The sequence below is a fragment of the Acanthochromis polyacanthus genome, chromosome 17, assembly GCF_021347895.1.
Source record: "Acanthochromis polyacanthus isolate Apoly-LR-REF ecotype Palm Island chromosome 17, KAUST_Apoly_ChrSc, whole genome shotgun sequence".
NCBI lineage: Eukaryota > Metazoa > Chordata > Actinopteri > Pomacentridae > Acanthochromis > Acanthochromis polyacanthus.
The window spans coordinates 28,067,621-28,093,845 of record NC_067129.1 but is presented as its reverse complement, the minus strand read 5'-3'; the positions used below and the strand labels follow the sequence as shown (position 1 = coordinate 28,093,845).

General features: G+C 39.9%; 2 protein-coding genes across 2 annotated transcripts; both read right to left on the bottom strand.

The window, feature by feature from the left end:
• Positions 1-4,374: 4,374 nt before the first annotated feature.
• Positions 4,375-11,147, bottom strand: LOC127530667 (olfactory receptor 146-like). The gene is made up of 2 exons (XM_051938023.1): positions 10,252-11,147; positions 4,375-4,579 (listed from the first exon to the last, which is right to left on the bottom strand). The coding sequence occupies exons 1-2, from the start codon at positions 11,145-11,147 to the stop codon at positions 4,450-4,452; spliced, it is 1,026 nt and encodes a 341-aa protein (XP_051793983.1). The 3' UTR covers positions 4,375-4,449.
• A 5,986-nt stretch (positions 11,148-17,133) lies between these two features.
• On the bottom strand, positions 17,134-18,163 carry LOC110971606 (olfactory receptor 146-like). Its single transcript, XM_022221980.2, has one exon. The coding sequence runs from the start codon at positions 18,161-18,163 to the stop codon at positions 17,192-17,194; it is 972 nt and encodes a 323-aa protein (XP_022077672.2). The 3' UTR covers positions 17,134-17,191.
• Positions 18,164-26,225: the final 8,062 nt, after the last annotated feature.

Sequence of the window (26,225 nt, the reverse complement as noted above, 5' to 3'; positions counted from 1 at the left end):
CAGTATTTGTGCTTGCTGCATAAAGCAATGATACGAATATATGGCAACAAGAAGGAACAGGAGAACATAGTTCATTGTTTACGAATAAACCAGCCTGTGGTTTTCTTCTGGGATTTTTCCCTCTTCACATGCTGTGCCAATCAGCGTTCACCTACGTCATTATTTTTGTGAACAGCGCCGCCAAACGACTGGGGGGAGATATAACATTCATTGTAGTTGGTTCAACTGCGAAAACACTGGTGTGAATGCGAACCGAACCAGTTGAAATTAGCAACATTGTAACAACTTTTGGGTCCAAACGAACCACTCTAACGGACTAACAGGTGTGAAAGCACCCTAAAGAACCGGACCGAGACCAGCTCCCGAAGCTTTTAAGTGAACTCCAGTTCGGTTCGCTCCTGGTGAGAACACAAACCTGTCTCCATTCGGACCGGCTTGATGTCGCAGCAGACCATTGGTCTACGAGAGCTTCCGTAGCAACCTGCACAGGGAATTTTGGGAGGCGCAAACTCGCGCTTCATGCTGGAACAACAGCAGTATTTGTGCTTGCTGCATAAAGCAATGATACGAATATATGGCAACAAGAATGAACAGGAGAGCATAGTTCATTGTTTACGAATAAACATCGATCCATGGAATAAACACAGCCTGTGGTTTTCTTCCGGGATTTTTCCCTGTTCACATGCTGCGCCAATCAGCGTTCACCTACGTCATCTAAAACACCTTATTTTGTGAACAGCGCCGCCAAACGATTGGGGGGAGATATAACATTCATCGTAGTTGGTTCAACTGTGAAAACACTGGTGTGAATGCGAACCGAACCAGTTGAAAATAGCAACATTGTAACAACTTTTGGGTCCAAACGAACCACTCTAACGGACTAACAGGTGTGAAAGCACCCTTAGACGTTCATGGAGGTCTAGACGTTCATAGAGGTCTAGATGTTGGTGTTCATCATCATAAATCTGAATCCATCCATAAATCTACATTCACAGGAACTTTCTTGGACGGTAACACCACTCTAAGAAAATCCTGATGTTTTCTCCATTTTCAAGGTAAAATTATTTTTCATTTTTGCAATTTTGGATGACTTTCAAGTTATTTAGGACATTTTTTTTTTGTTTCGAGCAGACTTCACATCAAAAAAGCGACAAACTGGAACTTTGTCTTTCCTCATATCAGGTTCTACTAATGTTAGAGCCTCAACAGTTGGAGAAATGTGGACCAAAGACTGGATTTTAGCAGAAACATGGATATATCCATCGATAAACACCGACAGAAATTTTATGGAGACACTAAACCAGACACAGTTGAAAATTCTGCACTTTCCTCCATTTTCAAGAGCCAATAATTAAAACTGTGTCGTCTGTTGGATCCATTCAATCATTTAGGTTCGGTCTGAGCTGCCACCATATTTCATGCCTCTGGGAGTTTTATTTCTGGAGACATTGGACCCTTAAATGGATTTACAGATTTTTTTTATGGGGGAAATTTTAAAAATTCCCAGACCTGAAAACCAAATACTTGACAGAACTCAGTTTGGGCTCCAAGATGACAGAATGTGAGGCGTTGCAGCGATGTATTTCCTGGATTCAAACCTGAGGCCTAAAACCAGGAGAGTCAGCTGAGAGGAGGAGGCTCTGATCGGAGAACCGGAGACGACTTTATCGACTTCTTAAAGTCAGTGGTGGTCCGGCTGGTCTGACTGGAGGAGGTTCATTCAGCAGGTAAACCAACACTCTGATCATTCATCTCAGGCAGAAACAGGACAGAAAGGTCAGAAAATGATGGGATGTTTGGCAGCAAAATATACTTTTAAATGCTCTTAAATGAAGAATAGGAGTTTAATCAGGCAGCTCATTTCTGTTTCCTTTTAATCAGACTGAAAACAAACATTTAAAATGAGTTTTTCTAAACCTGCAGCAGGTTCTGAATGCTTCAAACTCATTAATATAAACAGAAGAAGGGAATAGTCTGTTTTTCTTAAATATTCTGATGATTAAAGGATCAGATTTCTTAGCAGCTGAGGATTTCACATTAATCCTCTGAACTCTCGACAGTTTCTGAGTGGTTTTTTTGTTTGTTTTTGTCTGATTTATCTTCACTGTTGGTTCATTTTTCAATCTAAAGTCCTGGAGCTCTATTTAACAGAACAACATGAAGGAGAGAAAACTCAGAAAGACGCAAACCAGAAAACAAATGGAAGAAAGAGACAAGTTTCTGTTATTTTTGGATTATTTCTGAATCTTCCTGGACAAGTTTTAAATCAAAAATATCAAGTTTCTTTGTCATTTTGAACACATTTTGAATAATTGTGGACACATTTCTACTCATTTTGGACTTGTTTAGTCAATTTAAACTAAATTTCAAGTCATTTATGTTTCTTCCAGTCAATGTCTGGTGATTTTGAACAAGTTTGGATCCGTTCAGACACACTCTGATTCCTTTGGGTCCAGTTTTTGTCCTTTTGTTAGTATTTCGGACCATTTGTGAGTCATTCTGGACAGGTTTGAAGCAACTGTGGATAATTTAATGTCATTTTTGGATAAATGTTTCAGATCTTTTAATTATTTTGGACCATTTGTGAGTCATTCTGGTCAAGCTTCAAGACATTTTTTTAGTCATTATGAGCACGTTTTGAGCAATTTCTGACGAATTTCAAGTCATTTTGGACTGGTTTCAAGGCTTTTTGTGATGATTTCTAATCTTTTGTGGTGGTTTTGTTGTCTCTGTGGGAACTTTGCCTCTTTTTGTGGTGATTTCGAGCATATTATTGAAGATTTCAAGGCTTTCTGTGATGAGTTTGCATCTTTAAAGTTCACGTCTTATTTTAATTCTCTCATCAGCTGTAGGAAGAGGTTTCACCATCCACGTGCTCCTCAGTTTTTGGGCCATGCAGCATTTATTTTATTGATCCATTATGTTGGATTTTCCTTTTTCCCCGTCTTGTTGTGATGATTTTGAGCATATTGTTAGTGATTTCAAGGCTGTTTGTGATGATCTGGCTTCTTTTTGTGGTGATTCTCTGTGGTAACTTCGCCTGTTTCTGTGGTGATTTTCAGCAATTTGTTGGTGATTTCAAGGCTGTTTGCAGTGTTTTTTTCTTTTTTTGTGGTAAATTTGTCCCTTTTTATGGTGATTTCGAGCATATTATTGGTGATTTCAAGACCTATTTGGGTGATTTCACTTGTTTTGTGGTGATTTTATCTCTGTGGTAACTTTGCTTCTTTCTGTGGTGATTTGAAGCATATTGTTGGTGATTTCAAAGTTTTTTTTGTGGTGATTTTGCTTCTTTTTGTGGTAAATTTGTCTCTTTTTGTTGTGATTTCCAGCATATTATTGGTGATTTCAAGACTTTTTGTAGCGATTTCACTTCTTTTTGTGGTGATTTTGTTATCTCTGTGATGATTCCGAGCATACTGTTGGTAATGACTGTAATGATTTTGCTTCTTTTTTGGGGGTGATTTTCAGCATATTATTGGTGATTTCAAGCCCTTTTGTGGTGATCAGCCATTGATCCAGTAGCTTTGATTTTGGAAACACTGCCTGCAGTTCAACCTGTTGGTTGCAGTCTGGTCACTCGTGGCAGAGAAGATCTGCAAATGGTGAATTTTCAATGAGACACATGGAATAAAGAAGTGTTAATGAAATGATTTTAAACTCAGATTTATTTATTTCCCTGAAGAAGTCATGAAGCAGAAAGTCTGAACATCCAATCATTACCTGTGTTTTTACGCTTTCTGGCTGATTAGTGGTACCATTTTGTTTTGTTTTTTAAAGATAACATGATGTTTAAATTTACTGGCTGATTTTAATGTTTTGAAAGTAAAAGCTTTCATAATTTCTCCAGAAAAGCAGGACTTCTTTCATGTTGTATCTGGATGTACACTTGAAAAGAGGAAAAATACTGAAGGAGCTGACCATGTTTGTGCAGATTCTCAGTCATCCAGGTCGTGGTGATCGTAGGAGCTTCAGTAGACCGTTTCAGATTTAGTCATGATACTCTGTTTGATGTAAATATTCCATTCAGTCTATTTCTTTCTGCAGTTTTCAGACTGTTTCTGTGATCATCCGCCAGATTATGAAGAACAAAACCGTGGATCTTGATCTTCTGCTGCTGGAGGGGTTAAAGGTCCGCCCCGAGTCCTCCATCATTGCCTTTGTCCTCCTCCTCCTCATCTACGTCTTCATCATGGTGTCCAACGTGGGCCTGGTGGTTCTGATCTCCATGGAGAGGAGCCTCCATGAGCCCATGTACCTGCTCTTCTGCAACATGAGCGTCAACGACGTGTTCGGTTCGTCAGTTGTCATCCCCCGCCTGCTGGCCGATGTTTTCCTTCCCAGCTCTCAGCGCTACATCCGTTACACCAACTGTGCCGTCCAGGCCTTCTGCACCCACTTCCACGGAGCAACGTCGCACACAGTGCTCATGATCATGGCCTTCGACCGCTACAACGCCATCTGCAGGCCGCTGCGGTACGCCGCCATCATGACCAGGAGGACGGTGGTGCTGCTGTCGACGCTGGCGTGGATGGTCTCCTTCGTGATGATTTTGGTCATGGTGAGCCTCAGCATCCGGCTGTCACGCTGCAGACGCGTCGTCAACCACCCGTTCTGCGACAACCCTTCGCTCTTCAAACTGTCCTGTGAGAACATCTTCATCAACCACGTCTACGGACTCATTACCGCCATGGGGATGATGGCGTTGTCGCTGTGCGTCGTGGTGCTTAACTACCTGAGGATCGCTGTGGTCTGTCTGAGCAGGAAGAACCAGGTGTTGAACCGCCGGGCGCTGCAGACCTGCGCCTCCCACCTGGCCGTCTACGTCATCCTGCTGCTGTCGGGCTTCATCATCATCATCCTCCATCGTTTCCCACAGCTGTCAGAAGAAAGAAAGCTGGCGTCCATCTTGTTCCACGTGGTGCCTCCTGCTTTGAACGGCGTGATCTACGGACTGCAGATCAAAGCAGTCAGGGAAAAAATTCTGATCATATTCAACAGGAAGTAATGACAGTTTTACAGATGAAACGACCCTTTCACCAAGAAGGACCACACCACAGATCTGAGGCCTGACGGTTTATTGGCTGAAAAGGATCATCCTGTTGGTGATGACTGAGATGATGTGGTGTGAGGGTCAGAGATCAGCACCTTGGAAAAGGAGGCAGAAGCATCAGGAGGGTGGATGGGACACAAGAAGCAAGAACGAACAAGTGAGAAGGGAAGAGTAGTACGTATAGACGTACGACAGGAAGTGGGGTGATTGAGGTGTGATGCCGCGCCTGAACCTCAGCTAAAAAAATTACCTGTATTTAATGAACCTAAATCATGGTTAAATCTGCTGGACATCGTCTGGGCTGCAAAACAAGAAGAAACGAACAAGAAAAGAAATGCAAAAATGTAATTATGACTCTTAATATCACAATAATTATGATAATAAAATCCTTTGGATTGCTATTTATGTTTGTTTTTTGTTATATTTATTTAATTTCCAAAAAAAGAAATTCACAACATTTATTTATGCCACAAGTATTACACAGTATGGATGATTCACTTTTGAAAAATACATTTTATTTAAAAATGAAGAATCAATGTAATGCTCCCTAGAAATAGTCATGTATATTTATTTATATTTATATGTATTCTTGAAATAAAAATTTACATTAATAAAGGAATTCATAAAATTTAGTTGTTTTCTTTGACTGTGAATTGTCAAGTGGGGCCTAGTTATTTGAGATCCCAGGAGCAACCACCACCTAAATACAAGCTTTAAGCAGACCAATGAAAAGTTAAAATGAGAATCTATATAAGTTAACCACATGATTATGCTTATGCTTGATGCAAGAATGATTTTAATAGGCTGATATATATTCTGGAAATGATGATTGCTATAGAAGAGAATGATTTAAAATAAGTTATTTGATCATGCTAAGAAAAATGATTTAAAGAAGTGATTCAGTGTAACTAAGTGAGTTTTGACTTGAAGTAATCTGTGCTGTTCTGAGCTGTGTGCAGGGCAAAAAGCAGAAGTCACCATGACACTGCAGAAAGGAGGACATTGAGGAAGTTCTGTGGCCAAATATGGTCTTGGCAACATGTCTCAAGCAATGTGTGTGTGTGTTAACAACGGAAGGTGGATGCTGTGTACTTGTTGGAAAAACATGATTTCTGTATTACTGATGTATGTGATAACAAGTTGATTGCATGAGTTAGACGGTGTCAGGGGCGTACCTAGCCAGAGATGTGTGTATTAGAGGATGACACTATAAAAGAGAGAGTCAGAGACACTGAATTCGGAGTTCTCCCCCGGAGGGGAGAGATGCTGCTCGCCGGAGCTGCCGGGGAGCATCGCCAAAGTTCTGAAGAGTCGACACCGGACCCTTTTGCCCAAGAGACGTGAAGACAACGCAGGACTTAGGCTCCAGAGTTCGCTGAGAACATCGTTGGAGGCAAAGTCTTTTTCTGACTTTGTTCAACAAGCGAGGACCACACTCTGCTGAAAGGAGAGTCCTGAGAGGTCTGCAGTTTTCCAAAGAGATGAAGAGAAGACAGCACCCATGGCATCCAGAGAGGCACAGGAGGCAGCAGCAGAGGGCTGCTCCACTCCAGGGGCTGGAGGACCCAGTGACCCACCACAGCCTGATGAGACGGGGGCTTTCCACCACCACCATCCGACTGAGAAGACAGCTGAGACGCCCGCACTTGTGTTCCAGCTGCTACTAAAGATAACTGCCAGACCAACGATTGGCTATCGGGACCTCTCCACTCCCCCTGCCTAGGAAGAACACCCTCTGCCCACAAAGAAGACTTCGTACCGAGTCTGCTGGTCCACGGAGGAGTTCAACTAGACGCAGGTCAAGACCGGGCGTGGCAGCTAAGGCCTGGCTGTCCGCTCTCTCTCCTAAATTTACTAATTAGAGAAGATTCTCAGGTACGCTCAGCTTAGTTTAGTTTAGTTTGAAATAATCAGAAATAATTAAATTGTTTAATCATGAATTAATGCTGTGCCCCTGCTAATAATTGCTTAATAAAACGCTATATTGCATTTAAAGAGAAGTCTAATGAAATGATTATGATTCACCTATTCTGCATAGTGGTAAAAAGTTAAGTTGATTGTGTGCATTAAATCTAATGGTTCTTAAAGGTTACTTTAATCCAACTAGTTATTTAAACATTACCCCTGAGGTTAGTTATCCAAACCTCTAAAACGAACCTAGGAATATCAACAAGTGCCACAATTTTAAGAGGAAAGCTGTCGTTAACAAACGTGTTCAATAAATCAATTCTACTACTTAGGTGGGCTGCTTAGTAAGAGAGTATTTATTGGAGTAAGAGGGGTAAGACGTTTGGAAGAAGACAGTTAGGACCTAGGCGAGTATTCCTCGACACCAGCTTAATTATTCTGCTGAAACCTGTTAGGTGGAATACTAATAGGCAGATAGAATCTAACCCTTTAAACGGAGAGCTGGTCCTGATTTAACCTGAGGCAAGGGTTAAAGAAGGCTATACTGAACGACAGAATGTAGCTGCTGTTGTCTCCTGAAAGTCTTTGGGTTTTTATCATTTTAGCAGCGTTATTGTTGTAATTTTAGCTAACACACGACTCTGTGACGCTAACTGTCATCATGATTTTAGCTAATACACAATGCTGCAATGTTTGCTAACATCTTAATTTGAGGTAATATACAACACTGTGATGTGATCCTCAGGAGTAAGAGCTGGAAAGTGTTGCTGGGAGGAGGAACGTCTGGAACGACCTGCTTCATCTGCTGCCTCCATGACCCAACAAGATAATGGATGGATGAATGAGTTTCTATCCATTATTACCCCCTGAGCAGGTCAGCTCATATACAGTAAGTGTCTTTTAGTTCACTTAGACAGCTCTTTTAGTTGGAACGTCCATGTGGAAAGCCTGTGTTCCCGTTTACAGCAGAGACTGTACTTCCTGTGCAGTCTGAGACCGTAGGGTGTGGACAAAAGCATCATGGTCTTATTTTATCAGGTGGTACTGGAGAGCTTGGTCCGTTATGGGATGTCAGCCCGGTATGGAAACCTCACTGTAAAGATGAAAACCAAACTGGCTCGTTTGGTGAAAGTGATGGGAAAAAGTGACGGCCATTTCCTGCAGTCCATTTATGAACGAACTGTTCTCAGGCCAGCCCAGAGGATAGACTGATCCGTCACATATCCTTTACTCAGAACACCAGCTGCTACCCTCAGGCAGATGATGCAGAGTTCCCAAATGCAAATTCAGCCATTTTAAGAATTCATTTGTTCCAACCTCCGTCAAACTCCTGAACACTGCTGCTTGAAGCCAAAGACTGCAGTAATTTTTATAGTGCTTTTACTGTGGTGATTTTTTCTTTTCATCAGTGTTTGTTTGTGTTATGTGTAATGTCATGGGATATGTGCAAAACTGTTATGTAACTGTTGTTGAGATGGAAATGTTTGTTGTCATTGTGACTGTCGAGGCATTTACGGAACAGTTGCTGAGTCCAACACAAATCTCCCTGAGTGGAACAATAAAGTACACTGTGTTTTACTGCTGACAAAAGCAGTTGTTTTTACAGTTAGCCATGCACTGTTTCTGAGGCAACCAGTTGTTTTTTGGGTTTCTTGTGTATTCTTGCTGGGTCCATCCATTGTTTTTATGGTTACTTCTGCCTCTTTGCAGCGGTTTCCTGTGTTTTCTCAAAGGCAACCACTACTTGTGTGGTTTCATGTCCATTTTTGCAGAGCCAGCCTCTTGGTCTGGGGTTTACTCTGCTGTTTGTCTGGGCCTGAACCGATGCGTCAAATCTCAACTATTTCCAACATTTTATTTTCACACGACTAAAGAAAATGATCTGAGGTATCGGTAACTTCTAGTCTTTAGATTAACTTTCTCATTGCCTGATAAGTGGCTTCAACTGCAGCAATTAGTGGCTGGAGTCATTAATTCAAACTAGATCCCTGCAGCAAAGTGAATGTGTTACTAATCAGAAGCCCCTATTGTTACTGTATCGTGGATAAGAATCTAAATATCGATCGCTTTGCACCGTTATTTATGATCTCCTTAAATACGCATTCGGCAACTTCTCACTTTAGCAACTGAATAATCTTAATTTGTAAAGACTTTAATTGCTCAGGTGTGTTTCAGAAAAAAAACTAAAATTCTTAAAGTGAAAAAGGCACTACATTTATTAGCCTGATGTTTTTGGTAATTTAATTGAATTGTTCTTGAATATTTTATAGACTTTTTTTAAGGTATTCTGGATGAAAACTGTTCTTCTTGTCACTGTGGTAAGCATTTTATTTTGGTGGAGAAAGAACACACATTAAGTTTGTAGTCTGTAAACAAGCTCCAGAATCTTTAGTAAATTTCTATCACATCATATGAGCTGGAAAAGTCCACACAAATGCCATCAGTGAAGCCACAACCATGAAAATGTCCAAAAAGTCTTGTAAGATGTCACATTAAACAACATAGTACATTAAATAAAGGTTAACATTTCCTTAAAACTAGATTTAAACAGCCTTTAACGCAACATGATGCAGTCGGGTAAGAAAAACATCTTTATTGTTTTAAGACATATTTATTAGTTACAAAACCACACAGCTTTTACAAGCACCTAATTTTACATATTAGTATATTGTAACTTGCAGCCTGTGTTATAAATATAAGTACTGTCTTGTTCATAAACCTCAGAATGTAAAAACAGTGAGTTTAAAATGGCTCCACATGAGGCTGGTAAATCAGATGAAGGTGATCAAAACCAACAAACAACAAACAGACTCAAGCAAATCATTAAAATACACATTTAAACTGATCAAACCTATTCTTTAAAAACAGATCGACTGTTTAATTTACAGACTTTGCTGCTTTTTCCATCCAGATCTCATCAGACCATCAGAAACCACCAAACCCAGACTTGTCAACATGAAGCAGGAGAGTTTAAAGTCTGTTAAAAACACTGTTTCTGATTTTTTGTTGTTTTTGTGACCAGGTTTTGGATTTAGATCTGGTTTGTCTGGGTGATAAAATGCAGCACTGAGGCTTTAACAAACATTGTTCCATCTTCAGTGTTTCAGGACTTCACACTCAATTTAAATACAACTTGTGCAGAAATCGGACATCAAAATGAGGCTTTTCAGTGTTTTCCAGGACTGAAGCTGAAGCAGGTCTCAACATTCTAGTTTTATGAATGAACATCACAGTGTACAGGTCAGAATGAAGCCAAAACTTGTTTAGATCTTAATAATTTTGACAAAGACTTGCATATTTCTGCAGACTGAACTCCGTAGATGATGGGGTTCAGGCTGCAGGGGACGATGTGGAACAGAATGGCAGAAAGCTTCCTGTAGTCCGAGTACTGAGGGAACCGGTGCAGAATAATGACAATAAAGCCGCTGATGATCAGAATCAGGTACAGCACCAGGTGAGTGCTGCAGGTCTTCAGGGCTTTGCTGTTCAGAGACTTGTTCCTGCTGGTCAGACAGACCACGGTGATCCTGGTGTAGGTCAGAACCATGGTGCCGATGGAGGCGCTGAACAGAACCACGGTGAACGTCAGCCCGTACACGTTGTTGATGAACACACTCTCACAGGACAGTTTGAACAGCGAGGCGTTGTCGCAGTACGGGTTGGTGATCAGAGACCGGCAGCGGTTCAGCCGGACGGTCAGACCGAGCAGAACCCCGACCAGGACGAAGGCGACCCCCCAGGCCGACGCCGTCAGCTTCAGCACCATCCTGTTGGTCATGACGGCGGCGTAGCGCAGCGGGTTGCAGATGGCCACGTACCTGTCGAACGCCATGATCATGAGCACGGTGTGGGAGGTGGTGCCGAACATGTGGGTGGTGAACGCCTGGACCACACACTCATAGTAGCTGATTAGGCGTTTGGACGGAGGCAGCAGGATGTCAACCATCAGCCGAGGAACCATGATGGAGTGACCGAGGACGTCGTTGAAGGGCAGGTTGCAGAACAGCAGGTACATCGGCTGGTGGAGGTTCTTGTCCAGGAAGACCAGAACCACGATGCCAACGTTGACGACCATGATGAACAGGTAGGAGAAGAAGAAGAAGAAGAAGGTCGGATACACGTAGACTTTAGGTATGTCCAACCCTTCCACCTGCAGCGTGAAGCTGTTGTAGGTGAAGTTTTCCATCAACCTGCAATAACAATGATGAAAAATGAGATTCATTGTCAATGCAACGGGTTTAGCGAACAACGGACACTATGACAGAGACTTAGTTGCTTTTTTTTCAAGCTTTAAGCACTCAGGCAACGGCGTACATTTGGGATCTTTTAAGTCTTTTCAGAAGAGTTTTCCTAAATCTTGCCGTGTGAAAAGAGCCCATCGGCCTTTTGCGGCCCCTAAAATGGAAAATTTGATTCCAGAAATACTAAGTCAGTGTCTTCATGAACTCTGTACTGATATACAGAGAGTGACCTCGACTTGACCTAAAATCAAATAACATGTCAACCTTAATGTTGTTTTGTGTCCATGAACCAATTTCATGTCACACCGTGAGAAAGTGTTGGAAAGTTAAAATGCCTTGGACCAGTGGAGCGCTAATGAAGATGGTCTTCAACAGCAGAGTTTGTTTGTTAATGGTTTTTTTGCAAGAAAGGTCAAACAGTTGAACAGAGCTTCAAAGTCTGCATAAGGCAAGTGACAAAAATAAGACAGTCCACAGAACCTGTAAAGAAGGAAGGGAGGTTGAGGACTAGCAGGTGCTCATTAGTGCATACTTTTGTGAACTGGGGTTGATAGATATCCTCCAGATCTCCTCAAAACTATCACTGCTTTAAACTAAGTAGGATGTAATAACTATGGTTATGTGATCACGTAAGCAGTGTAGACAGAAGATTAAAGCTGTTTCAGTTACATCTGTAAACTCTTCTACTGGATGAACCATACTGCTAGTACAACACAACTAATGTAGTTCGGCATCCAACCAGAAGTAAGCAGTAAAGTGCATTAATTACAGAATGAACCAGGGGAGTCAAACTCAGTTCAGGTTCCACATTCAGCCCAATCTGATCTGAAGTGACCAGTAAAACCACAGCATGATAACTTATAAGTAAGCACAACTCCTAATGGTTCCTGAAAATGTTCACATTTAAGGAATTATCTTTTTACTAAACATCATGAATAACCTGAAATTTCTGAAGAAAAATGAATGCAAATTGAACAACATTCATCCTCAGTTTATCATTTCCACATTACAACTTCCAGATCACAGAGTGTCTACAAAGGAACACAACATTTAGTCACCTGGACCTGAACCATGGAGGATTTACTTTTATGATCAAAACGACAAAAGTCAGACAAAAAAAGACAAAGACAAAATATTACAAAAATGAGACACACGACACTAAACAAAACAAAAAACTACACAAAAAGTCACAAAGTGACAAAAAATGACAAAAAAGGAACAGAACACAAAAAACAGACAATGACAGCATAAGACACGAAATGAAGCAAAAAAGAAAAAAAATTAGACGAAAAATTTACAAAACGGCAAAAAAAATCTACAAACAACACAAAAAAGACACAAATGGACAAAAAAGTCAGGATATTACAAAAATGAGAAACAAAACAACTAAAAATAGGCAAACAACACAAGCGAGACAAAAAGGAAACAAAACAACAAAAGCATGAGACAAACGATGAAAGTCAGACAAAAAAAGATAAAAAACAACAAAAACAAGACAAAATATTACAAAAATGAGACACAAAATGACAAAAGAACAAAGAACAATCTAGTATTTTACTTTATGATCCAAACAACATGTCATGGTCTGGAAATTATTTTAAATTTATAGTTTTACTAATTTACAGTCTGCAGTTAATGTCTTCTCTGTAATTTATACACTGTGAGGGCCAGTTTAGGCCCGCGGGCCGCATGTTGGACACCCCAGGTACAACCTGAATAAACAGGGCACTAATGTATGAACATATAGATATATGGACACAATATAAAATAGAAAACCTAAGTCTGTGATAGGAGCTGTATGAACAGAATAAAATATATGAATAAAATAAACAGTATGAATGATTTAAACAGTATTTTTCCTATGAGATATATGCAGGACATATACAGGATTAACAGTACACTAAAACAGACAGAAATGACTTTCAAACTAAACTAATTCAATAGAAATGTCTTGCAGTTATGAGATAAAGCAGCAGAAATGAGAAGTGACGGTTTGGATTCTTTCATGATACCGACCTGCTGTGAGTCTCGTGGTTCATCAGACTTCAGTCTCGGTGGTGAACATCCAGCGCGGACGACGTCTTCCTCCTTTTATGATCACTCTGCTCTGAAGGAACTCTTTCATGGTTAACGCTGACATTTGTGATGCAACGATGATGAAACAGGTTAATGGTGGTGACTTTAAGTCCAGAGAAGATCTTTAAAAGTTCTTTGGCCACAACGAGGTCAACAATAAGCTAATTTTAGCAACATTAACCTTCGAAGGTCTGCGATAAACATACATGAAGTGATATTTTATATCTTAGGTGTAAGCAGGTTCTTGTCTATTTAATTTTTATTATTCTTATGGTTGTCTTTGTGCTTTAATTCATTGTGTTTTCCATGCACAACTTTGTTGGTTTAAACTCTAATTTATGTTTTAATTAGGGCAAAAATTAGTCATGAATGTAAAATACATAACTTTGTACGATCTCAACTGTAATATTTAAATTAGTCACAGTCATAGTAGGGCTTTGATCTTAATGTTTTAATTCTATGAGGTAGTGTTTCAGCGTATTAAAATTGATATTGACTTTTAAATTAGTCTGGCACATTTGCATAATTTTGGAAGGTTTTAACTATAAATCTATTTATGTGATTTCAACACTTTTCAAATGACAAAAGACTGGAGTTCCATCCTCTATCCACCGCTTTATCCTCACTAGGGTCATGGGGGGTGCTGGAGTCTATCCCAGCTGACTCGGGTGAAGGCAGGGGACACCCTGGACAGGTCACCAGTCTGTCACAGGGCTACATATACAGACACACAATCACACTCACATTCACACCTACAGGCAATTTAGAGTAACCAATTAACCTCAGCATGTTTTTGGACTGTGGGAGGAAGCCGGACGGAGTGCCCGGAGAAAACCCACGCATGCACAGGGAGAACATGGGCAGCTGTGGCTCAGGTGGTAGAGCAGGTCGTCCAATGATCCAGTGAGAGGGCTGCAGTGATAGTCAACTTTGTGGAACTTTCTCCTATCTCCTGACTGCATCTCTGGAGCTCAGCCACAGTGATCTTTGGGTTCTTCTTTACCTCTCTCACCAAGGCTCTTCTCCCACCATTGCTCAGTTTGGCTGGACGGCCAGGTCTAGGAAGAGTTGTGGTCGTCCCAAACGTCTACCATTTGAGGATTATGGAGGCCACTGTGCTCTTAGGAACCTTGAGTGCTGCAGAAATTCTTTTGTAACCTTGTCCAGATCTGTGCCTTGCCACAATTCTGTCTCTGAGCTCCTTGGGCAGTTCCTTCCACCTCATGATTCTCATTTGCTCTGACATGCACTGTGAGCTGTAAGGTCTTATATAGACAGGTGTGTGCCTTTCCTAATCAAGTCCAATCAGTTTAATTAAACACAGCTGGACCCCAATAAAGAAGCAGAACCATCAGGAGGAGGATCAGAAGAAATGGACAGCATGTGAGTTAAATATGAATGTCGCTGCAAAGGGTCTGAATACTTCTGACCATGTGATATTTCAGTTTTTCTTTTTTATTGCATTTGCAAAAATTTCTACATTTCTGTTTTTTTCTGTCAAGATGGGGTGCTGAGTGTACATTAATGAGAAATAACATGAACTTTTTGATTTTAGCAAATGGCTGGAATGACACAGAGAGTGAAAAATTTCAAGGGGTCTGAAGACTTTCCGTACCCACTGTATATCTACAGTAACTGAATTAATTTTTCTATTTTGTGGTATTTAAGTGATGAAGAATAAAGTATTGTTGACTAGTACACGGTAAGTTTTGGATGCTAATATATTTGTGCTAGCTTAACTGGCAATGACTCAGATAATTCCAGCTATCTAACAAACAGCTTGTTCAAATAACCTGTTAGATAAATGAGCAAGTAACCAAATATGTTTGTTTTAAATTTAAAATGTTTTTCTCCATTTAGCTAAAATTTGCCCATACTTTATAGCTAACATTTACATTAACCCATTTAGCAATCAAACTCCTGAAATGACAAATGATATCTCCAGTAACTAACTGAAGAAATGCCTGAGTTTACAAGAACACGGTAAGTTTTGAATGCTAATATTCCTGCTAGCTTAATTGACTTTGCTAATTACAGCGAGCTAAAGAACAGTTTGTTTAATGAACCTGTTACTAGCCTCACCAATATGTTTGTTAAATCGTTTCTTCCCCCATTTTGTTAAAATTTGCTAATTGTTAGCTAACATTAGCATTAGCACATTAGCAAATTAGCTCCTGAGCTAACTGTATAAAGTTTTTCATGGAAAGATAAGAAATAAAAAATAAAGCTAAATGTTTAAAAAATACTTTGTAGCGGCATTTTACTATGGAGGCTTATCAAGTGTGCATATATCGACTGAAACGGCTTTAGTTTTAGTCATATCTGATATTTAACTTGTGAAGAGTGAAAAACTGAGATGAAAAAAGACAACTACGTGAGCTGAACATTTTTCAACTGAAGAAGAACAGAAGTACATGGTACGTTTTAAATGCTAATATCCTTGCTAGCTTATCCAACAATATCCTGGATGATTACAGCTAGCTGTGAAACAGCATGTGAAATTACATGTTAGATAAATTAAACCATACATTTAGCTACCTCCTGCAGTAGAACATGCTAAGACGACAGATTAGTATTTTCACTGAGTATGTGTATCTACTGTGTATCCATTTATTTTTGTAATATCTGGTATTTAACTTGTGAGGAATAAAGAACTGGGGCGACATAAAGAGAGAAGAGTGACTGACAATTTTCAACTGAAGGAATACTGAAGCTAACAACTACATGGTAAGGTATGGATACTTGTGTTCTTGCTAGCTTTACCGGCTCTGCAGATTAAAGCTAGCTGGTTCAGTTAACTTGTTAGCTAAATTAGACTATAAGCCAAGTGTCGGAACCAAATATACACATTTTATAATATCTGCGAGGCGGTTAACAGTTAACTCAAGATACTTAAATAAATCAACTACAAATGATTTTTCCCATTTTGGTAAAAATTTGCTGATAACTTAACATTAGCATTAGTCCAGTTAGCAATCTAACTGATGCAGTGGAAAATTATATTGATAGATTCCAGTATTTTCACTACATGTGTGTGGGATGGTATCATCAGGGGGATAATTAATGAAAAATAAAATAAAAAGTATAAAGAAAGAAAAATATAGCATCAACACAGCAATATAGAATTTGATCAGGTGTATATACTATATATACTGTAACCTTTGTTTTTGTAATATCTGATGTTTAACTTGTGAAGACTCTAAAACTGGGGTGAAATAAAGAGAGTGGACAGACTTCAACACTTAGGAAATAAAGAAATACCAGAACTAACAAGTACAGGTTAAGTTCTTCCTTGATTATTACAAGCTTTTCTGATGATAACTCTTACAGCTAGCTGAGATGTAGCTTGGTTCAGTGGCTTGTTAGCTTTATTAGAGCATGAGCCAAATGAAGGAACCAAATATACACATTTGATGGCAGATGCCTACAAATTGAAAATGTTGTTGTCCTATTTTGTTTATATTTGCCAGTAACTGTTAGCTAACATTAGCATTAGCTAGGTTAGTCATCTAATTGCTGCAGTGGCAAATGATGACTCCAGTATTTTTACTAAATGTGTGTGGAATGCTCTGCTATACCCTGTCACCCTGAAAATATGAAAAATAGTAATTATAACCCAAATGTTCTGCAGGAAGGATGTGTTCATCCACTCTTTGGAAGTATAATGGTTACAACTCAACAAAGAAAACACTGAACAATTTACTAAGTAAGTAACTCCTTGGAGCTCTCAGTTTGTATTTGGTGTATCTGATAAAAACTGGAAAATCGGTATTATCTTCAGGGAAATTTTTCCTCTAATAATAATGCCCTTAATATGTGTCTCGTACTTAACATTAAAGAACATTAAAGAACGGGTAACTCTTGGGACACATATTTTATTTGTATTTATACATTTACAAATGACCTTTGGCAGCTAACTGGATGATGATGGTAACACCTTTTTGGACTCAAAGAGCTTTGAAAAGAACTTTTTGATTTCTGCAGACTGCATGCCGTAGATGATGGGGTTCAGGCTGCCAGGAAGGATGTGGAACAGAACGGTGCAGAGTTTCCTGTGATCTGAGTACTGAAGGAAGCGGTGCAGGGTGATGATGGACATCCCATTGAACACCATGATCAGATACACCACCAGGTGAGTGCTGCAGGTCTTCAGGGCTTTGCTGTTCAAAGACTTGTTCCTGCTGGTCAGACAGACCACGGTGATCCTGGTGTAGGTCAGAACCATGGTGCCGATGGAGGCGCTGAACAGAACCCTGGTGAACGTCAGCCCGTACACGTTGTTGATGAACACACTCTCACAGGACAGTTTGAACAGCGAGGCGTTGTCGCAGTACGGGTTGGTGATCAGAGACCAGCAGCGGTTCAGCTGGACGGTCAGACCGAGCAGAACCCCTACCAGTACAAACGCAACCCCCCAGGCCGACGCCGTCAGCTTCAGCACCATCCTGTTGGTCACGACGGCGGCGTAGCGCAGCGGGTTGCAGATGGCCACGTACCTGTCGAACGCCATGATCATGAGCACGGTGTGGGAGGTGGTGCCGAACATGTGGGTGGTGAACGCCTGGAACACACACTCATAGTAGCTGATGAGGCGTTTGGACGGAGGCAGCAGGATGTCAACCATCAGCCAAGGAACCATGATGGAGTTACCGAGGATGTCGCTGAGAGTCAGGTTGCAGAACAGCAGGTACATCGGCTGGTGGAGGTTTTTCTCCAGGAAGACCAGAACCACGATGCCGACGTTGACGACCATGATGAACAGGTAGGAGAAGAAGAAGAGGAAGAAGACGGGGTAGGTGGAATCCTCAGGGACGTTTAGTCCTTCCAGCTGCAACATGAAGCTGTTGTAACTGTAGTTTTCCATCAGCCTGAAACAAAACATCATACAAAGGTCACAGGCCTGCAAATGACAGATTTACACCATTAAACAGTTTGTCTAGTTATGTCGGCAGTAATATGGAGGTCGATTCCATCATAAAAACATCAACTAAAACAGCTCTTAAGAAAAAAAAAACAGCTCTTAAGGCAAACCATTGTGTGTGATTTAAAAAAAGAACAGCATTAACAGATGAGCAGAACTTCGAGCTTCATGAGGTCTACGATGCTCTGATGTGTTTGCATTAAGACCACTGACTTTCTGCTCAACTGAAAAAGGAAAAATCTCAGATTATCGATTCATAATTCATTTTTCTGTAGGTTGTGGTTAATTTCCTTCCTTGGCTGTAAAAACTTTGTGTTACTTACAATTAATACAAACAGTTCCAGGTTGTCTTCAGTTCTAATCCTCCTTTTTACACTGTTGAAGGAAGATTTATACTGAAGATTTCTACTGTAAGCCACAACAAGAGCAGGTTAGGAAACAAACATGTAGTCGCTGTCCTGTAGTCTTACAGTAATTATGCTCATAGAGTCCAGTTTCAGCCATAAACTTTTGTCAGATTTTGCAGACAAAACAAAGCAAAATTGTCAGTATTCCTCCAAAACCTCTTCAAAACATAGGAAAAGAAGATGTTTTTCAGCCTGGTTGAAGTCAGGAACAGTCTGAACGTTCATTTGGAAAAAATCTGTGCTTTCAGGATTCGGCTCAAGTCCTTGAAATGAAGCTGGATCTTCAGTTTCATGTCACAGAAAAGTTTGTTCTGTTAGTTACAGTCAAGTCAGTTGTGAGTTGTTTCCCATAAAAAAGGTATCAAACTTCACTGTAAATGACTGTTTAGACAAACATTTATCAAAGCGACCATACCTCTGGTGATAAATACTCTAATAAATAAAGCAAAAAGCTTTGGTCTGTTGTTCGAGCTGCAGTCAGGAGTTTTCAGAGCAGGTTTAATAATGTTAGTATCAGAGGCATCTACTCTGTAATTCACTGTTTATGTTCACTGGTAGTTCAACGTCCATGTGGCATCATTCCATAATCTGCTGTCCTTAGCTTATGATGTTTCCCCTATTACCCTGAGGTTTTTCTGTCTGAATGAACCTTTCCAGTAGCCTAGCCGCGCTAGACAACCCACGGCAATGAATTTAATTCTCTGCCAGGGTGGGTCGAGTTACCCTCCATAAGGCTCGAGGCTGGATTCTCCTAAAACTGGCCGGACCAATCACCATGAAGTGTAGAGTCAGAAGGCGGGCATAACTCAGTGACGACAGAGGCGCGACGATTCTGACAGAAACAACCGGCGCACAATAAACAGTTATTTTTCGACTCGGCTTTGGCCACAGCCCTTAAAGATTTGAAGCTAAAATTCAACTTGAAAGATAAACACAGGACGGCACTGAAGTGTTTCATTGAGAAGAAAGACGTATTTGGACTTATGCCGACGGGATATGGCAAATCCTTAATATACCAGTTGGCTCCGCTGGTTGGGAAGCTAATGGGACTTAGCCACAATCCGCCGGCGCTCTAGGAACTCCGTCAGCCTATTCGTTGCGCTGATTGGTTGTATACCTACCCAATTGCTGCAGAGTGATTTGAAAGACAACCTTTTAGCCCGCCTCCCTCCCTGTCAAGCGACCCTAGACCCTTGTGCCTTCAGAATTCAGAACATGGGTCTAGCGCGGCTAGGCTACCTTTCCATAGGAGTTTATAGGAGTGCATGTACAGTATGGTTTTATCTTGTTTGACATACAATAAAATAAGTCTTTATGAATTCCACATTGGGGAAATTTGCAGCCCTAACCCTACAAACATTTAAGGAATTTAGTACAAAGATAAAACAAATTAACCAAAATAATCAGTACATCGATAGTAGTTCTAGAAATAACATATCAGTGGTACTGCACAGATTCTTTCACGAACAGAAGTCCTGAGAGAAGTATTGATATTGCACAGAATTGTACATAAGTAAGAAAATCTGCATTTTCCTGTTATTTCTGCCCATTAAATAAGCAGAAACGTCCTACATTTGAGTAAATGAAAGCTCAGTCAACTAAACTGGGTGAAAATGTGAATTGCCGGAGAATGGAATCTCTTCTAATTCACCATACAGGAAAAAGCATTTATAAACCACACAGTCCAGCTTCAGAAATAACCGACTTCTACCAACTAATCTGTACGATCAAGTGGAGCTGTTAAGAATTCAGCATTTTAAATGTCAGTTCCAAATTGCTTTTGAGCAGCCACCTTCACACCTTTTCTTCATTACAAAAATGCATTTCCTGGCAAACAAATAATCAACAAACTGTAAAAATATCCATCACAAATTCCCAGAGCAAAAACTAACTGCTGTATTTCAGGACAATACCCAAAGATATTCAGGTTAGTCCCACAGAAAATAAAGAAAAGGCAGCAAACCCTGAACTGTAACCATAACCTCAAACAACTACAGCTGCAGAAAAACCCTGATTTCAATAAAGATGTTGGTAAAACGGATTACGAGACCCTGAAGCACGACCCAACCAGCAGCTACAAAAAGAAGGTTGTGGATTGCCTACAGAAGCTACAGAAGGAGGAAACAATAAACCGCTTGCAATACCATCGCCTGTACCCTGGGGATGCCATTCCATGCATATATGGCCTCCCCAAAATTCATAAAGAATGAGCCCCCCTCAGACCTATTGTCAGCAGCATTAACTCTGTCACCTATAACGTCACCAAACATGTAGACACCATCTTGGCCCCGCTGGTAGGGAAGAATCCTCACCATGTACAAAACTCCATGGACTTTGTGAAAAAGGTGAGAGGACTGAGACTGGATACAGATGAGACCATGGTATCCTACGATGTCACCTCCCTATTCACATGTGTTGCCACAATGGAGGTGGTGGAAACAGTGAGGCAACAGCTTCTACAAGACAACACCCTCAGCGACAGAACAATCCTCAACCCAGACCAGATTTGCCAACTTTTGGACCTCTGCCTGAACACCACCTATTTCCAGTACAGAGGGAGTTTCTATGTATAGGCAGAAACATGGATGTGCCACGGGCTCGCCAGTGTCTCCTATTGTGGCCAATCTATACATGGAAGAAGTGGAACACAGGGCCCTGACCTCGTTCAACGGAGAAACACCGAGCCACTGGTTCCGATACGTGGCCGACACATGGGTCAAGATCAGAATTCATGAGGTGCAAACTTTCACTGAACACATCAACTCTGTGGACAGCAACATCAAGTTCACCAGAGAGGATGTACAGGACAACATTTTGCCCTTTTTGAATTGTGAGGTCCGCATAGAAGAGGACAGAAGTCTGAGTGTTGGGGTTGCTCCAGGAAACCAACACACACAGAGCAGTACCTGCTTTTTGACTCTCACCATCCACTGGAGCACATTTTCCCATTTTTAAAAGTGGGGATAAACATAAATTAAACAATTACAGACCAGTGTCACTGCTTTCTCAGTTTTCAAAAATCCTTGAGAAATGGTTCACTCAAAAACTAACATTATTTTTAGAGAAACATAAACTAATTAGTGAAAATCAATATGGCTTTAGAGCACAAAGATCCACAAGTTTAGCTCTCATTGAACTAATTGAAAATATTACGGCTGCAACTGACAGATATGAGTATACACAGAGCCGGCCCACGGCATAGGCGGCCTAGACCGTTGCCTAGGGCGCCATCTGGTGAGGGGGCGCCAAATGGCAGTCTCCCTCTCAGTCTTTCTTTCCTTTTTTTTTAAATTTTTTTTTATTCACTTTCTTAATGCACCATTATGTTTACTCTCAGTCTCTCAACCTATAAATAACTACAAATTTTGTGAAACTTAAAATAAAACTCGTTTTCACTAATCATGACTCACAACTCTCGCGAGTTGTGAGTCACGCATGCATCCTTTTCCATCTGATCTGCGGCGCCGCCGCCGGGGCGGCGCCCCGCGCTACTACAGCATGCTGTTGAGTTTACAAGGTGAGTGAGTGGGGGATGGGCAGCGCATCCCATCAGTTTATTGATGAGATGGTCGTCGTCGTAGCGCTGTCATTTTTGTAAACATAAAACTTTTATCATGAAAAGGCTGTCCAAGCCTTCGGGTGCTGCTTTCAGAAAGCGAAGAAGAGAAGAGGAGGAGAAACGGGCTCAAAGTCGAGGTATATATTCTTTGGATAATGACATAATTCGACCTTTCATCTGGATGTCAATTTACGATTGTGCTAACGCTAGCTAAGTCAAATGCTACTTATTATGTGCTATAACCTACCTCTATTTGTTGAAACATCATACATTCTTGCCTGTGCCAGTTTATTTAATAGAGCAGACGTTTTACCTCGTTGGTTTAGTCACTTTTGTGCATAATCCACAAATTCATGTAATGTGCAAGCATGTTTCTTTTGATCAGATGCTCTGAGAAAATATCTACAGCCACGACAGGGGCCAACTGTAGAAGCTGCTGCAGAAGAGGCAGCAAGCTCGGTCTCACAGTTACCTTCTCCTGTGGCTGTTAGTGACAGTGACAGTGAACATTGTAAGTTGAAAGGATTACTAATGTTTATGTAATAGTTTTGTTGGAGTGGTATGAGATACTCCACTGTCTATGACTTATATATGTTATTATGTTGGCTCACCAAAAAGTCAATAATCTATTATTTGGTGTTTTACACAGCATCTCAAGCATTAAGCAGAAGCACAGCAGTGATTGAGACACAACTTCAAAATGTTGATGCTGGTGAGCATTACAATAGCAAAGTAGTAGCAATGTAATTATACGTCTTATATAAGATTTGAATCAAATCCATCCACTTTATGTTTTGTATTATATAATTTTCACAAAAACAATTGAGGAAAAAAAGTAATTCTTAAAGATCTATATGTTTTTGCTTTGTACAGGAGCAGTCAGTGAAGCACCAAGCAGCAGCACTGTAATTCTTCAGACACCACCTCAAACGGTTGAACCAGGTGAGTATTATACATTTTGTATTATATATAGGAATATACATTCATTCTATTTTATATATATATATATATATATATATATATATATATATAAACTCGTGAGAAAAGCATACACAATTACTTAAACAATCAATACATCATGTTATGGTCATTTGTTGGCAAATAAAAGAAAGAGTAAAAAAAAAAATCTTGGTGTTCTTCAAAAATATGGTACAATTTAGTGTTTTAGTTTGTTGCTCACTGTGTGCATTATCTTTATTTAATGCCAGAATGCAAATTATGCATACTTATCATACTTTGAAAAACAAATATATTTTCTGCATTTTATAGAAATATTTGAATCACAGTAAAAAAATAAATAAATAAAATTTATTTGTCCTGTCATTGACATCTTGTGTATTTTAATCTCTTACAGAAGGACCCAGCACCAGCAGTCTCAATACAATCCGCCAGCCTACAGATTGTGAAGAAGTATCATGTTTTTTTTTTTAAACATTTAAAACTCAACAGTAAGTATATTGTTTTTACCCCTACCTCGATTTTGATTCCTTGAAGACTCATTTTGTCGGAAATATGAGGCTTTTTCGTAACTTCCTAAAACCTCCTTGGTTTAAAAGATTGGTAACTGTACTTACCCTCTGTCGCCACACGATGGCAGCCAAGGACAGGCAATTTCCAGAGATAAGCTCACAAACAAACAGGCGACCTTTCACCCAGTAACGAGGCATAAGCTGCTGCGGCAATTAAGAGAAAAAAAAACACGGAGGAAGGCAATCTTTTAGGAGAACAGTGAACAGGGAGAAGAGGCTCTGCTGTTTGTGACGTAGAAGCAACAGACAGCTCGTTTTTCTCAGGTCTGGGAGGGGCTGCTAGTTGAGCAGCAGAAACAGGAAAAGCACAAACAAACGGGGACAAAAAAAAAACACTTTGGGGGTGTTTTTGAAGAGGAAATAACAGTATGACATGGTTAAAACCTACAAAAAGTGGATTTTGCATGATATAGCTCCTATTGTTATGATTATGTTAACAAATTAAAGCAGGTCTTTAGTGTAGACACCTCTGCTGAATCTCTGCGCAGAGATTTATGGGAAAGTGTATTGGATTCGAAGGGGGGGGGGGGGGGCGCCGTATTACTATTTTGCCTAGGGTGCCTGTGAACCTAGGGCCGGCCCTGAGTATACAATAGGAGTGTTTATAGACTTAGGCAAAGCATTTGATGCAATAAATCATAAATTACTTTTAACCAAACTATTCAACTATGGCATTAGAGGCATTGCATATCATTGGCTTGAGAGTTACATCACAAATCGTCAACAGTATGTACATTTTAAAGGAGAAAATTCAGTTCATAGGAAGGTATTATATGGAGTTCCACAAGGGTCGGTTCTTGGGCCTTTGCTTTTTATTTTGTATATCAATGATATTTGTGAGACCTCCAAAATGTTAAATTTTCTGTTATTTGCAGATGATACTAGTTTGTTTTGCACAGGAAATGATTTGCAGAAGTTAATAGGAAGAATAGAAAAGAAATGTCAACAGTAAGCAAATGGCTTTATGAAAATAAGCTAGCGTTAAACTGGGACAAAACAAATTATATGATTTTTGGAAATTTATGTAAAGATGACTCTGGAAAATTATTGATGATGCTGCTGTAAAAAGAGTTAATGAAACAAAATTTTTAGGTGTTATTTTAGATGAAAAACTCAATTGGAAAGCTCACGTAGACGACATAAAAAAGAAAATTAGCCAGAGTATCGGTATTTTAAACAAAGTCAAAGACATTTTGGATTGTAACTCTCTGCAAATGCTGTACTGCTCAATGATTCTTCCATACTTCAGTTATTGTGCTGAGGTTTTTGGAAATACATGCAATGTCACTATTGAGCCCTTGGTTCGTCGGCAAAAAAGAGCAATTCGGATAATCAATAAAAAGAGCTACAGAGAGCACACTAACAATTTGTTTATTGCCTCGAGACAACTTAAATTTAAAGATTTAGTTGACCTAAAAATTTTACTTGTGATGTGGAAAGCAAAACAAAAAATGTTGCCTGCTTCCATCCAAAATTTATTTAATTTTGTTTCTCAGGATGGATATCACAGAAGAAAATACAATTTTCGGACTGCGTCTTGGAGGACAGTACAGAAAAGAATGTGTGTGTCCATTTATGGAGTTGGAGTTTGGAACTCTTTGAGAAATGAACTTAAAAGCTGTTCAAGTGTCTACAAATTCAAAAAAATGTTTAAAGATAAAATAATGTCGGAACATAAAGAAAATGATAATTTTAGAATGTGAAACTCCCAATAAGTAAGACACATAAATATATTTATTTGGTTTGTGATTATGTTTGCCTAACTTGTGTTGACCTGGTGAGGAGTGGGGTTCGAAAAGTTGCTTATTGTTATTATTGTTATTATTATTATTATTATTATTATTATTATTGTTTGTTGTTGTTATTTTATTTTATTTTTTTTATGAAACACAGGGGACAGCGTTTATAAGATTTATTTTCCTGCTGTTCCTTGTTTGTGTTATTTGTATGTGTATTTTAAGAAGTTAATAATTCAATAAATTAGTTAGTTAGTTAGCAAAAGCTAGGAGTCATCAGGACCCTGCAACACAGATCTGACAAGTTACCCACAAGTACCCAAGGCCAGGAGAAATAACACAAACACCTGAAAGGGGCACTGAAAACTTGTGGATACCCTGACTGGACCTTTGTGAAGGCTCACACAAGATCCAGAAAGGAGAACAACCCAGTGAAGACGGAAGAGAAGGAGAGCAGGTGCAACAATATAGGGTCATTCCAGGTGAAATGACCAGATATTCCTTGGGGGTGTTGCTGCACCATTTTCAAATTAGTCCTAAATTTGTATGCCATTAGACAGTCACAAAAGTACTTTCTATGCAAAATTGTAGGCCTGTAGCTCAAATAGTTTCTGAGTTGTGGGGGTCTGAATTTTTCAGAATTTGGGCTATAAAATGCCTCGCCATGGTTTTTTTCATCTTTAAGTGGTTATTTCTCAGCCTGTAGACATACCAGAGAGCTGTGAGTTGGTAAACAAGGCCTCTGCATGTAGCTAGTGCCCCACAAACATCCCCAGGTGTTTCCCTACACTCTGC